This window comes from Chlorocebus sabaeus, chromosome 1, assembly GCF_047675955.1.
Source record: "Chlorocebus sabaeus isolate Y175 chromosome 1, mChlSab1.0.hap1, whole genome shotgun sequence".
Lineage (NCBI taxonomy): Eukaryota > Metazoa > Chordata > Mammalia > Primates > Cercopithecidae > Chlorocebus > Chlorocebus sabaeus.
This window is the reverse complement of record NC_132904.1, coordinates 80,864,376-80,880,059: the sequence shown is the minus strand read 5'-3', so window position 1 is coordinate 80,880,059 and position 15,684 is coordinate 80,864,376. Positions and strand designations below refer to the sequence as shown.

General features: G+C 36.6%; 1 protein-coding gene across 23 annotated transcripts in view; it reads left to right on the top strand.

The window, feature by feature from the left end:
* The window catches only part of DLG2 (discs large MAGUK scaffold protein 2), a 2,222,296-nt gene that overhangs the window by 1,403,962 nt on the left and 802,650 nt on the right, over positions 1 to 15,684 (top strand). For 2 of the 23 annotated variants that reach the window (XM_038004879.2, XM_008020371.3), the window contains exon 1: positions 1,715 to 1,845. The exons of 20 other annotated variants lie outside the window; for them this stretch is intronic. In XM_038004879.2, coding sequence (XP_037860807.1) covers positions 1,741 to 1,845 — 105 coding nt within the window. In that variant the 5' untranslated portion in view covers positions 1,715 to 1,740. Of the gene's footprint in view, positions 1 to 1,714; positions 1,846 to 15,684 lie in introns of those variants that run through there. One more of the 23 variants, XM_008020370.3, reaches the window with a different exon arrangement.

Genomic DNA, 15,684 nt, shown 5'->3' with positions numbered 1-15,684 from the left:
ACACTTACTAGTGAAGGAATATTTTCTGAAAGTTGTGGGCTGACTGGTCGACAATGCATGGAGAAGAAGCATGTGGTTGGGGCAGATGGGAGACTATAAGGGCAGGAATGAAGGCAGAGGAGGAACTGTGGGTGTGAGCTGAACAGAAGAACACCATGAATGAGAAAAAGAGAAATTGGTTGAATTGATATTGAAAAACAAACTGTCTAATGGCAATAGCCTTATGGTGTGTACTCATGAAGTATTAAGGAAAAACAATTTCCCTACAAATTAGGTAAAATTTACAAATTAGGTAAAGATTTTGAAAGATCAGTTCTACTTTTCATTCCTTCAATTCAAAATTGAAAAGTAATGAAGGTAAGAGGAAAACTTCCCTGGTGTCAGCCTTTGAGACTTTAACACTACAAGGGCATTAGTATGAACCAATCCACCATCATCAGGGTACAAATGCAGGAAAACTAGGTAACCCAAATCGTGCTGCTCTTCCAAAAATAATACAGGGAAGATATTTCGTGTATGTTATCAAGCTGTTTTCTACAATTTGTACCTTGTTTGGTCTTCCTTGGATTTTCTAGGTCAATTAAATGCATAATTTATTATGCTGTGAATTTCTCTCCTTTTGCCTCTTACCTCTTCAAATGCTTGAGTAAATATCACCATTGTTGACTGTGGAACCAGTCCTTAGAGTACAGATTCTTTTGGAACTTCCAAGGGCTCTGAGAATCACCTTCCAAGATGCCTTACCTCCTAGCTCAGCAATCCCACAGAGACATTAGGTACTGGTGGAACCTCACCTCCCTATGTGGGTACTGTCCTTGGTGAAGGGAATTGAGAATATGTCCCTAAATTCTGTTCATATTTTATTTCATGCTTATATGAGTCTTTTTTGTTGTCAAAAGTGCACACGCATATTTCTTTGGAATTAACACATTGCAGCCTACTCTCATTTCCCGAGAACATTTAAAGACACGATTCTCCTTTTATTATCTATGTAAATTTTATCTAGACTAAAGAATAAAAGTGACTTTTCTTCAATACATAGGCAACATAAAGTTCTTCTAATTACTCTTACATTTTAAGATACCTTCTGACTTGTCTTTAGAGATAATCCCAGATAAACAACTTATAGTGCCATTAAGGCAGTAATACTCTGTAGGTAAAGAATATGTCACATCTAACTCTTAACTAAACTGAGAGGAGAGTTGGACATATTAAATGACTCTATGAGTATGCATGTATATGGTTGTATTTCTCACACAGCAGACAAGTGCAGACATCTGTATATGTACATAGACATGTGTATATAACCTACTCCCTTCAATGTTACTACTTTTCACAAGCTACTTAAATTCTGCCTCCATGATCTGCCACCCAAATCTTCTGGTAGGAATATTTTTTCACATCTCTCTTCTTCCTACTTCTTTCCCCCCACACACTTATGGTATGTGCCGTTTCACCAGACCCGTGTGAAGACAGGAGAACACTGATGGGATTGCTTTTCACAAGTGTGGGAATGAAAATTCTTCCCAATGAAAACATCTGTCTCTGTTCAAGTCATGCCCAGTTATCCCCCAAAAGAAATGTTCTGATTAACTTTTTTTTTTAAGTCTTAAGATAGCAGTTTGTGTAGCAGATCTAATTAAGAAGTTTATGTAACAGATCTGCAGGGTTTTTTTTTTTTTTTTTTTCCCTCTTCAACTGGGTTCTATGAGCTCAGTTTGAGTGTTACCAGCTTTCACTATGCAACGGCCAAGTGCTTCTCGGGCTGAGAATTACCAGCTTTTGTGGGATACTATTGCTTCTTTAAAACAATGTGAGCAAGCTATGCAACATGCATTTATTCCGGTAAGGAAAATTTTCTTTTATTTTCCTAGGGATTCTTTTATTTATTTTTGCTTTTTCTCCTGTTGTATCTATAGAGAAATGTATGTATTCTGTACATTTGACGACCATGGTTATTTTCTGTGTAGTTCTCGTTCAGACTAAATATATGTTTTTTCTCTGTATGAATTCCTAATCTTAATATGTCCAAACATTAATCAGTGAGAAAGAATAAACAGTGGTCCATTCAAACTCATCCCACTGAAGACAGTAGTTTCTAATAGTGGCATGTACTAAAGAAAGGAAACAATATTAATATTCCATATATTAATGTTTGAAATAAACTGCAATGTTTATTTCCCCATTGGTTCCCCCAGAGCTACTTGAATATCTTTTGCAGTTAGGTTTGATATATAGATCAAGAAACCAAAATTGCTATTCTTTACTCCAAGTAAAACCCACCAAAAAAGTTATCTTGTAAAGTATAATTGCTTCTTTAGTAAAGTAGTGATGCAATATTTAGATTTTGTAAAAATGTCCGACAGAAGTCGTGTATAGCTATATAAAGTGAATTAGTGAATCAGTGTCATTGTGTTTTATTTTGGAGAAATAATGTTTGTGCTTATAATTTATCTAACCAGAGGAATCAGGCTGGCTACATTTGATAGGCTGAGATAAGGTAAATAGGACTACCAAGAAGAATATTAAAATATTTGATTATTTTCATTAGATCTACTTTGAAGAATTGAGATCACCAATTAGCTATGAGAGAAGATTCTTAAAAAATAATCTCTACTAAAATTTATTTGGTACTCTCTCAAGAAAAACATTATTTCTGACAGAACTCAAGAGATATGCTTGTTTCAATAGTTGTAATAAATCTTCCTTGAAGTTCACGTTATTTTCAAGTGACTCAAGTTAGATGCCATGATATTTTTCTCTGTAACTTGGAAATCACCTAAATGTCACAAACATTGGGCTATATTTGAAGCTCTTCTAATTGAACCACTATATTTTACTCGGATCACAGTAAGTTGATCTTGATTATTAAAGACATAAAGTTTATAAAATTTTTGTAAGAAGAATAAAAAACTAATAGTGGGAAACTCTCTAAATCATATTGTTATAAGGATCCTGCTTTGAACTAGAATCTAGAAAGTATAGTTTGCTTCTCCTATCTTTATGACATTTCTCTTCCTTTTTTTTTTTTTTTTTTTTTTTTTGGTGGTTGTTGTTGCTGTTGTTGTTGTTGCTGTTGTTGTTATTATCAAAGTGCGATATTCCTTGTGAAGCTCAAGTATTTCCTCTCTCACAGAGCCATCCCTGGCCATGCTGGATTCTCTTCCCCCTTCTTGATTTCTTGTGTAAACCTCTGATTTATCACCTAACATTTTATTCTTAAGCATTTTCCTCTCAGTTTCTCTAACTATATTGTAACTTTTGGGGTAAATGTGAATAGGAAAGTAAGTTGGAGAAAGGAACTAACATTTATTAGTTTGTGTTCTTGTTATCTTGTCTTGAACTCCTTAAATATAGAAGTGCATCTATTCCCAGTGTCTAGCACAGTGCCTGGCACATAAAGAGTGTTTGGTGAGCATGTGAGGAATGAGGAATGACTAAATCGACCAACAAGAGTCTCCAATTTCCAATTAATGCTTGACATTTTTCATTATTAGCTTTGTCTTTACTGATATCATAGAATTATTTCTACTAAAGCCCATCTGGAGAAAACTCAGAAACCTTGACTATAGCATTGTGGTGGTGTAGTGGTAGGGGCAGGGATGTGTTAATACATGGAATAGACCCCTATGGGTCCAGTTAACCTTGGATTCAATTCCCATAATTCATGGGCTACTCTTTCGTTGATTCCAGTATATGTTTCCAGTTTTCCCTACTTCACACATGCATAAAATCATGCCCAAATTATCATTCAGGTTTGCTTTGTTTTTGACTGCTCTAAATCTTTTCAGAACATATTGGGAATTTGACAGTATCTCAAGCATCTTCCAAGTCTTTATTAAATATATGATTATATCATCACAATTTCTTGAGAGCTTCTTTTAGAAAATATCGTCGTTATTAAAAATATTATCAGTTAAGAATAACTCTTTATAAACTCAGCCTCAATTTATTTATTTGTCAGCAGAAAAAGTACTCTATTTATTCCCTGCTTTATGCACTTTTTAACTCAATGATATATATTTCAGGTACACACATGTATTTACACTCGTATGGAATCATTAGATACACTTCATTGTTTACAGTGTCCTAATAAATCCTAAAGTATACATACCCTATCATGCTGAGTCTATTATATTAAATAAATGACAAATATATGGCTCAAGTAATTGCCTCCTTTAAAATAAACCTTGTTCTCTTTTAAATCAAATACTTGAAAATGAACAATGTGTATAAAGTATAGTCACATATTGATGTCGTTGATCTTAGCAGAACTGACCTGAAAAGGTCATAAGCAAGTAAATGCTCTTCTGTGCATCTACTGTGAGTATGGATTCCTAACACATCATTATAATGCAGAGCCACCTAGATGGTCTGGATCATCTCACTCACACACCATAAGCTATGGATCACAACTGGTTTTTCAGTCAGTGTAGTTCTGTGAACTAACAATAAACCTGACATAAAATCTCAAGTCATTATATAATCTGCCCCCAGGGAACCTCCCATATAAAATTCATATTGGTGAAAGGAACCTTAAAGCAACTGATACCTGGATAGTGCTGCACAAAACGTCTTCAGAGAAGAAGGAAACCAAACTACGAAGTCCCTCAAAGTTTCAGGATTTGATTTCACATATTAGATCCTGCCCTAGATGATAAGATGGAAATAAAATCTGAAGTCTCAAGCAAGTTCATCTGCTGGATCCAAGAGCCACAAGTGCAAAACAGCAACACAGAACTTTTCTTATCTTTTAGCCTAAGTGTCTGGAGAATGTAAGCTCCTAAATATTTACTAAATGCATGAATTATAAAAAGGTCTCATGAAGTATTTTAAAATGGTTCCATCATTGGGGGCATAAGGACATTCTTCCAGGCAGTCAGTATTTTTGGATATTAGGCAAATCAAAGGCTTTGCAATTTTATTCAAATGAGTAGATATGCTTATAAAAAAAAGCCTCATAATTGGTAGTTCTTTTCATAGAGACTTGCCTGTGTTTTTATTCATTTGTTAGTTCAGTCAGTTCACTCACATTTTCTGGAGCCCCTACTATGTGTCAGATACTATTCTAGACAGGACAAGTGCCCAAAAGTAAACTTAAAACTTATTTGTGACATCATCACTTTGTTAGAGAGATAGTATTACCAAATGGTGCCCTAATATCTCTTGCTGCAATGTACAAATTTGGTTTTCCTTATACTGCTAGTAATCATATCTGGATTTGATAAAAACATTCACCTGGGAATCAGTGGGTCGTAAGTACAATTCTTATGCTCATCTTGCTGCTAGACTTGGGGCTTCTGTCAGTCAAAAAGCAGTTGCAATACTATTCATTCATTCATTCATCTCAGAAAAACTTATTCTGACCCTAATGTGAAGGTTATGCAGCTGATTAAGCATTGGGAGAGATGTAAACATGTGTAAATCAGGAGAACCCCTGATTGGAATTCTGCCCCCAAGAATTTTCAAATTGATTTGCAAACCACTGTAATACCATATGCAAAATGTAGAGTACCCTAAGTGTCTATGAATTACCACAAGAATTCAGAGAAGGAGCAAGCTTCATGGAAGACTATCTCAGCTAGGTTTGAAGGTTAAACAGAATGTTGACATTCAGTAATGATGGAAGAAGAGGACATTCCAAGTGGAGGAAACAGAGAAGGCACTTGTTAATTGTGTAAATACAGTCCATTTTTCCATGTGTTCATCCATTCAACCAATGCATATTAAATACCTTTTATGTGTCAGAAATTATGATATGCCTGGAACATCTAATAATAAATAGGACATGGTCAAATCTTGCCCTGGGAGCATTTACCTTCTAATGGTGGGGACAGACATTAAATAAACAGTTACACATATATCTCTATTGCATACTTGAATGCTATCTTAGGCAAGTTGTTTATAGTGTTTCTAACAATTATAATTCAATATGGCATGTATACATACACAGATACACATCAATTATCAGAAAGTGTAGCAACAGTAGATACATTTTCCGTCACTACAAACAAAAGAAATAAAACATCCTCCCAAATATGCTGTAGTTTTTAAATACAATTCATTTATCCAGCAAACAATGAACACATCCTGCTTGCCACACCCTGGACTAGGTACTCGCAGTTTAAAAAGTAATAGTTAATATTTACTGAGCACCAATTTCATATCATGCACTCTTCCAAGCATTTTACATGTATTATCACAATTCTGTCAACAACTTCTGATGTAGGTACTACCATCTCCATTTAACAAAGTGTAAAAAAGAGATGAAGTCACATAGTTAATAAATGGAATGATTGGTCCTTCAGCTCAGTGATCCAACCTCAGAGCCCGTTTTCTTAATCAGCTCACTAGAGTAAGAAGAAAACACTAAAACCAAGATAACTGTATTGCAGTGTGATTAGCAGCAGCAACTAAAAGATGTACAAACCATGGTAAATGCAGCAAAGAAAGAATGATCCATCTGCTTGGGATGGAAAGGAAAGATAATCAAGGAAGGCTGGACAAAGGAGAAAAGTCTTGAGACAGTTTTGAAATAGGGGTTTACAAGATGAGGGAGGTGAGAGGTTAAAAACAACTGGAACAAAGGCACTAAGGCATGAAAGAGCAGTATGAAATGAGAATATGTTACTAACTTTCTCCAACTTGTGATCTGACACTTTGAACATTACAGAAGAAGCAAGGCCAGAACAACCAGGATGAGTGCTGGGTCATATATAAGGTCAGGAATTATACAGGTAAATCATAAAAACAACACTAAATAATTCAGGCCCACAGACAAAGGCACTGGAGCCTCAGAAGAGAACCTCAAGTTAAGAAAGAAATGATTTTCAGAAACCGGGCTTAATTATCCCTGCTACCTGTGGCCTGACCTACAGGTTGACAATGGTACCTAGAATTGAGGATATATCCATGGAGAAGCAGAGAATGTTTGTGCACAGATGTGAAAGATTGAAAGAAATGTAGAAAAAGAAAAGCAGATGAGAAACGATGTGGTCTCAAAGAAAGAGACTGAGAGAAATGAGGTAAGATAGGCTGGACTGTGACTTTCTGGGTTCCCCAAAACTCCCAGTTCTTAGTTCCAGTTTACCAGGCGGCCTGCCTTGCTGTGCTTCTTGTCCTTTTAGCCTGACAACAGCTTCCAAATTTTGCTTAAGCCAGTGCAAGTGGGTTTCTATTCTCACAGCCACAGAACTTTAAGATAGGGGTCAGTTAGTGACTAGTGGTACAGGGATAGGATACAGTGCCACTAGAAGAGGTGGGACAGAATTGAAGAGAAGACAAACAAATCAGCTGAGGACACTGGTCTTCAAAGTGAGGTTGTATCCTTCAGGACTTAACTCCTATCCCCTTCCACAAGCCTTCCCTTGTGCCTAATAACTAAAAGGCATGCCTTCTCCCTCCTTACTTCAACCCTGATTAACACCCCTCTGAGGAAAAATAAGAATAGGGAAACTTCTTACCAACTGCTTTAATCTATACTTTTGTATGCAGTCATCACAATACCAACATGAAATGACCCATTGTTATTATCTACATTTTAGAGGATCAGTGAGGTTAAGTACCTTGTTTAAAATCATGTGGCCAGTAAGACGAGGAGAGAACTTAGGTCTTGTAACCATAATCCCATCTGCCTTTCTTCATGCCTGTCATGGGACTTTGTCCCTATTTCTCTCATGCATTTTTTTCTGCTTTGGATTATAAGCATTTGGGAGGTTTCTTTTATTTCCACATGACGCTATGAATTCCTTGCAGGGCAAGACTATGCACTTCTCCTTTTCCTACTTTCTGCAGTGCCAAGTGTGGTGTCTTAAGTATGTTCACTAAATAAATCTGCAGAGATGGAATGATGAATACTTAAGAAGGGAGAATTTAGGCAACAATGAAATGATAATGAGTAAATTATCCTTCTTGCCTCAAATAAATTCTTAAACTCTGTCTCCTGAGCTCCAGCATCACATCCACCAACTCTGCCTCTCTGGTCCCTGGATGTATAGTTTGAACCATCATATGTTGAGGTCAGCTCTAAATAGAATTTGTTCAGTGATGACTTTCAGTCCCAGTTCATGGTGTTCCAAGTGTGTTTTGTCCTTTCTGGATTCTAAATATTACTTAATCCTCATCATCCTCATTCATTATAACTCATCATCCTCAATCATGCTGGATTCATTTCCCTATTTCTTTCCTCTTAACCTCACTTTGCATTTGTTTAGTAATACCCCAATTTTTAGTCCATTTCCTTCTGAAGAATATGAACAAGTCTATTAATGGAATTTCTATTAGTATAGGAATAAAGATGACACTCAATCTATGGAGATGTTCAATTTAAGGCAGAGCAGGGAACTACACCAGAAGCGACCTGGATAATTACAACAGCTTGGGACTGCAAGAACATTTGCAGATTGCTGGTAAAGTGGAATGAAATTGTCACTTTGGGTTTTTAACAAAAAAGCAAGAGCCTGCTATCTTTATATCTTCCTCACTTGTGAAGTTTGCATTTTCTTTGACTACTGGTCTTGTGATGCCTGTGCATATACATCTGGAGGCCACGAAAAACTACCACCAGGTGCAGGGTGCCTTCTTTGTATTCCAGTATTGCTCGTTATAAAATGTTTTGATGACTCATTAAAATGAAATATTATCATTGATATATGTTATTATACAATAGAGTAAAACTTACATTCTGCCACTTCCACTTTCCATACCCATCCCGGGAATTGCAAAAATAGAACCCCAAGCTTATTTGTTACAGAACAGAAAAATAGACAGCTGTTCAGAGTTAATAATGGCAGTCCTCTTCCATGTCGCAAACCAAAATTTAAAAATATACACACATTAAAACCTGAAAAGCTTTAATGAGCTAATACTAGATATGTTATATTTGTTGAAGCTTCATTTAGATATTTTTATTTAGCAAGAAGATGCTTAGGAGCAATGGGATTTCTCATTTTCATCATGTAGAGTTGAAAAAATTATACCAATGTTTTACACTTGATGCTGCTGCTGCTAAGACTACCTCTACTACTACGACCTATCTTCCTTATATTTATTTATTGTGTTACAATTTTCAAAGTAGTATAAACTAGATTACTTCTCGTTACAACTTTCACAATTAGGCAAGACAAGTTTTCTTATCTTCATAGTAGTTATACGAAAATTACAGCTTAGAAAGTTGAAATGGCCAGGATCAGCAATGGTTAAACAGTAAGACATAATGTAGTAGGACTAAAATCTGAGTTCAGTTTTTATTCTGATTCAGAGTTTCAGCTACTTGAAGGATCCTTCTTCCACCATTTGCTATCTTGGATAAATTACTCAAATTATCTGAGCCTAACTTTCATCCAATGTAAAATTAGGTGTTATATGTAACTTTCTAGCATTGTTTGAAATCTAATAAAACAATGTGAATTAAACTCTTAACACAGTGCCTGACCAAAAAATGTGCCCAGTAAAAGTCGTTATTACTGTTGCTGCAAATTTTTAAATGTTATCCCAAATATATACATTTACAAATTGCATAATGTCCTTATATATGGCTACATTTGCTTCTTGAAGAACCACATGATATTGACTAAATAATAATTTTTAACATCTATACATGAATAGAAAGTTTCAGAGAGATTAAATTAATCAGCTAAGATCATTGTAGAAGTGAGGACAAAGGTCTTAAATCCCAGACAGATAATCCAAGTTCTAAACTCTTTTATTACTACTTTTATGATATTCAAAATTAGGCTAGTATTAAAATCAGGAATCATACAATTTTCATTATAGTTGCATATAACCTTAGAAATAATTCAGAGAGTTAAGTGACTTGACTAAGTTCTACGGGGTCACAGCCAGTCCTAGAAGACTCGTCTGCTAAATCCAAGTGCAGGACTAGAAAGTGCTTATCCTATAACATAAAAACATAAGATACAAAAGTTCTTATCCAGTATGAGTGGATGAGGAGGAGTCATGAGATGATTGCAAATGTATTTATAAGGAAGTTACCATCTCCTTTCTAGTTGGTTAGGGAAAACCTTTATAAAACAAATGAAGGTTCCTGAGTACCTGGGATTACAATTCCAGTGGATAAAGGAGTCTGAGAGCACAGAAGAGAGAGTCCCAGCCTGGGAATCATCATTTCACACTCCAACTTGTGACAGTTTCCACATACCAGAAAACAACCTGCTCCTAGTCCTCCTCCTCCTCCTTTTTTCATTCTTTTCTCTTGTTATTTCCCCATCTCTCCTCTAGCCCACAGCAACAGATAATATTCCTCCTTCTTTATGTTAAACACAGAGCTGTAGCATTGTGCCAGGCCTACTAGGAGGTAAATTGAACAAGCAGTATCCTTGCTTTATAGAATAATTGAAAGTAAGAAAGTCACCGGAAAACTGAGAAAGCATGAGTAACGTAGACACTGCCACTGTGGGAAGCTAGAACAGCTGTGGGGCTAGGAACTGGTTGGCATTTTAGATCCAGAGATTTGTAGGCTCTTGGCTTGTAGAACAAAGACTTCATTGCCTAGTTGATGACAATATACAAACACATCTGCAGAATATATTCTTTGGCATCAGCAAATGCCAGCAGTATTTAGTGAACCTCTATTTTTCTAGTCCCCATTCACTTCTTCTTTTTATGTTATTTTTCTCCATGTTTTTCCTCATTGGAAATGATTCCAAATTGAACACTAATTTTGAAGAAAAATGGATTGAGGGGAGATTCTTAGATGTACAGATGTTATCAGAATTTAAAATAAGGGAAAATGAAACTAAAATATTCTCTATCCTGTTATCTTGTAATGTGCATCCAAGTGCCATTGTTTAGAAACAAGTCTTGGAACATCCTCCAGGCCCACCATAAACATGAGCACATTATAGATTACTAATGGATAACAGTAACCTAACTCATACTTCATCTTTGCCTCTCTCCCCAATGTTTCCTCTCACACAAAAGAACCATTCTAGATATAAAATATTTTAAGACTTTCTCTATGGCTTCACCTGTTATGTTTCAAATCTTAGTGTATGATCTAGTGTCAAATTATGGTGAGTAGGGGAAAAATGAAGGCAGAACAATTTTTTTTTCTGGAGTTATAGCTTATATAAAATGGATAAAGGCAAGAATGGAATAATTCTTAGCTTCACTTCAAATCCTTTTTTACTCTTTATATAGAAGAGAACTCCTTGCTGCTGATTACATGGTTCTTAGGCCAGAAAATTAACCTGTTTACAAGAAAAACAAAACATGAACTATGAACATAGAGCAAGAGGACCATATATAGATTTTTGAGGTGCCTTGTCTAAGGCATACAGGACATTATCCTTCAGCCAAGTCATTAGAAACCAATTTATGTAATTGTTCCTTATCAAATTTAACTTTTGTCTTTTATTTCTGCATGCTTTTCTTAATGTTCTGTCTTCTAGCTTTCTATGTCTGAGTGGTAAAAACAGATCATTTCCCAGAATGAAGGGTTATACAGCATCCCTGCCTTCTTTACAGTATTTCCTAGTAGGATGAACTTTACAAGGAGTAAAATCAGATCCTTGATGAGAAATGGACTATTAGAGGTCATTTCACTTTTTATTCCTTAAAAAATAAAAATAAATGGGGAGACTCAGTAAATGCTGAATTACTGAACTTACTGGGTCTAAAACTAAGATCTCCTGACTCCCTAGTTCTGCCGTCTTTATATTAGGAACGTAATTCCTTGACAGGAGTGTGGTTATTTCCAGGGAGACAGAGTGCCTGATTTTTTATAGCCATGCAGGAACCACCTGGGTTGTCAGGTTGATTCCATTACAAATGACTCAAAACTTTATGTTTCTATTAAAAATACAAATACTATGCAGCCATAAAAAGGAATGAATAAACAGCATTTGCAGTGACCTGGATGAGACTGGAGACTATTATTCTAAGTGAAGCTACTCAGAAATGGAAAACCAAACATTGTATGTTCTCACTGATATGTGGGAGCTAAGCTATGAGGACGCAAAGGCATAAGAATGATGCAATGGACTTTGGGGATTTTAGGGGAAGAGTGAAAGGGGGGTAAGGGATAGAAGACTACAAATACGGTGCAGTGTATACTGCTCGGGTGATGGGTGCGCCAAAATCTCACAAATCACCACTAAATAACTTACTCATGTAACCAAATACCACCTGTACCCTAATAACTTATGAAAAAATATATGATTGTGGAGTAAAGGATGAAAATTGCATTCATTTGTAATATAAGACATGAGGCTTTGAATAAATGTCTAGTTTTGGGTAAATCTTTGGGGATATGTTCTCACATTTTGTCTGGAAAGTTTGAGAAATGCTGTAGATGTCATTTTGCTTTGTCATGATTTTTGAGTTCTTAGTTTTTTTCCCCAAATCCCATGCTTCCTCCCACTTAACTTCTCCTGAAACGTACAGTGGAATAATAAGTTAGAGGAAGTAACACTGCCAGCAGCTACCGTCCTTGTTCCACGCAGGGTAGTGGTAAGACAAGAATATGGATTTGGAGTCAAGAGGAGTGAGCCTTGGCTCCAGATGGTTATTAGTCTGGTGATCTTGGATAAGTTGTGTTATAGGTCCATGCCTCACTTTCCTTATTATAATCATAATTGGAATATGTACTTCATAGGATTGCAATGCGGAACAGGGAAGAATAAGCACAAAGTAGCAGTGTATAGTTAGCACAGACAAGCCTTTCTGCTTATATTTTCCTTAATTTTCATGCTCTGCAGTGAATAGCATGGTCTGGAGTGCATGGCAGGCTCCAGATGCTCACACATGGACACCATAAGACAGTGTGGTACAAGAACTCATCACCAGAGGGCAGCATGCAGTTACCCCTTTCTACCCATTTTATCTAATTCTGTTGCCTCAAGAGTTTCTCACGAATTGTAACTCCTGTTGCTGTGACTCTAGTCCAGTAGGTCTAAAAATCAATTAACAATTACTGTTTGAGTGTTTGAGTGTGTGTTGTATGCCCAGCACAGTTAGGAGTGTAGGTGGAGTGGCTGGTGAAGAAGTAGAGAGGAGGACCCTGACCTCAAAATGATTACAATTTCTGCAAGGAGACTTGAATATCACACATGAACCAATTAGCTATCAACATGTATAAAAATAGAAATAAATGTTAATTGAGAATGTCAGGGTTTAGTTCTTTCACATATTTCCTTTAATATTTAAAATTCAGTGTGATCTGAAGTAATACAAATAACGAGTGCTTTAAAATGTGGGGAATAGGATGTATAGACTGAGTCCTGGAGTGATATGAGTAAAGTGTCATGGAGCATCTGGAACTTTAGATTGTTCTTGCAGGATGGAAATAATTTGGTTAGAGAGATAAGATTGAGGACTGCAACTGATTTAGGATGTAGGAGAAGGAAGAAATGAAAATAAAGACATTGTGGTAGGCATAAGCAAGGTATGTGCTTGGAGTAGTAAGGATCCTTGCCTGGTGGAGGAAAAGAGAGAAGAAGGATGGAAACTAAATAGCAATAATTTAGTGATCCCCCATTGTGTAAAAAATCATTATCCATGTACTACGGAAGAAATAAGCCCTACCTTAACCTAAAGAACCAGGTTATTGACAGCTTGCTCCAAATTCTGGCACCTAAATCTGGATAATACAACTGTACTGCTAAGATTATAACTCTTGAGTAGCTTAGCAACAAGGAGCAGATGGTATCCACATGGATCTTTCCAGGAATAGCACCACATGGAGTGAATCAGTGAATTAAGTAGGTATGGTTATTATGGCATGGGGCACATTGACTAAACCACATTTGAGATTTAAGCTAATGACTCCATTTTTTGTGGGATCTTCAGAAATAATGTGCATAAATAAAGCAGATTTGTAAAAGCTCGGTGTGAATCAGTGGGGTTTGAGGCATTATGGCCTAATGGTGAAAAGCAAAGGGCTTAGAATCAGAACACCTGGGTTTGAATCTCAGTTTTGCTTCCTTCTAGCCATCTGACATTTTGAGAAATTCACAGAATCATTCTGTACCTCTATTTACTTATCTATAGACAAGGGATAATTCCATCAATCCTTCTGGGGTTCTGTAAGGGGTAAACAATAAAACACAAGTAAAAAGCTTACCATATTTGCTTGGTACACAGTAGGTAGTTGGTTAATCAACTTTCCTTTCACTATAGAATTAAATGATTGAATGTGTGTGATGTACTTTATATAGCATGGCATTGGTGGTCGATATAATTGCCAATTTGAGTTTCAGTGTTGATCTGTAGATGCAGTTTTAGTCAGTAATTTAGTTTAGCCTTTATACTAAGTGTAAGTAGGTATATGGCGAGCATGCAGGATGGAGATCCGAAGAATCTTCATACTAACAGTTCAAGCAATCCCCATTTCTTCATCAAAATAGGACTGATTCTAGAAAAAACTTATAAAGTAAAGAAAACTCTCTTCGGTATGGGGCACATTGACTAAACCACATTTGAGATTTGAGCTAATGGCTCAGTTTTTTGTGTGGGATCTACTGGTCTCTACTTCTGTGCTTCATTCTCCAGGATGCCCCATCATTTCTGCACTAGGAAAAAAGGGAAGACCAACTCAGCCTATCTGAGGTCTTTAGGATATTCATAGGATATTCATTTATTTTCTGCAAAATACTTTACTACTTTGCATTTTAAAGGAGGATCAAACAGAGATGGTAATTCTCCAGTCCAAGGGGATAAAAAATACAAATGGTGAGTTTTCAAGGATAAGTAAGACAAATTGTGTTGACTAGAACAGACTTTGCTTATCAAATCTTAATAGGGTACAGAAGCAAATGTATTGCAATGGTTAGGATTTATCCACTTTGGAGCCAGGCTACCATTGTCTGACTCTTGGTCCTGCTATTACCAGCTGAATGACCTTGGGCAAGTTACTTAACGTTATTAGTTTTCTTATCTGAAACTGAGGGTAATATTATTCTTATTATTAAGAGTTCAGGCAAGCAGAGTCAAATTGATTTCAAACCAAAACATGAATCTTCCATCTTGTTACCTTGTTTTCTGAGCTAGTCTGGTGTTAAGCTAGGTAGGTAACCATCCAGGCATTTCATTAAATGCTAGGGAAAGGGACCACAATCTTAGCTTCCTCCAAAGTTGCTTCCTTTAGACATCCTGCCACAGTCTGCAGGATGAACTAGCCAAGCCCTCAGGCACCCACATAGTTTATTCAGCACTGTTCTTGCCTCAATAAGACCAGTGGTCTTGTGTCTTATGTCTCTGTAGAGCAGGTGACAAGCCAAAGCCACTGGATGATATTAGTAGTGATGACTTAGAGCTGGGCTGGATTGAACTGCACCCACCTAGTTGTCTTGTAGAGAAGGAACTTAAAAGGAGAATAAAATCTAGGAAAGCAAAAAATAATCTCAGTAATAAGTATAATAACCTAAGAAACTTTTTTTTTTTTTGAGACAGAGTCTCCCCAGGCTGGAGTGCAGTGGCACAATTTCAGCTCACTGCCACCTCCACCTCTGGGGGTTCCAACCATTCTCCTGCCTCAGTCTCCCAAGTAGCTGGGTTACAGGCACCCGCCCCCATGCCCGGCTAATTTTTGTATCTTTAGTAGAGGCAGGGTTTCACCATGTTGGCCAGGCTGGTCTCAAACTCCTAAATTCAAGTGATCTGCCCAGCTTGGCATCCCAAAATGCTGGAATCACAGGCATGATCCACCATTCCTGGCCTATACAT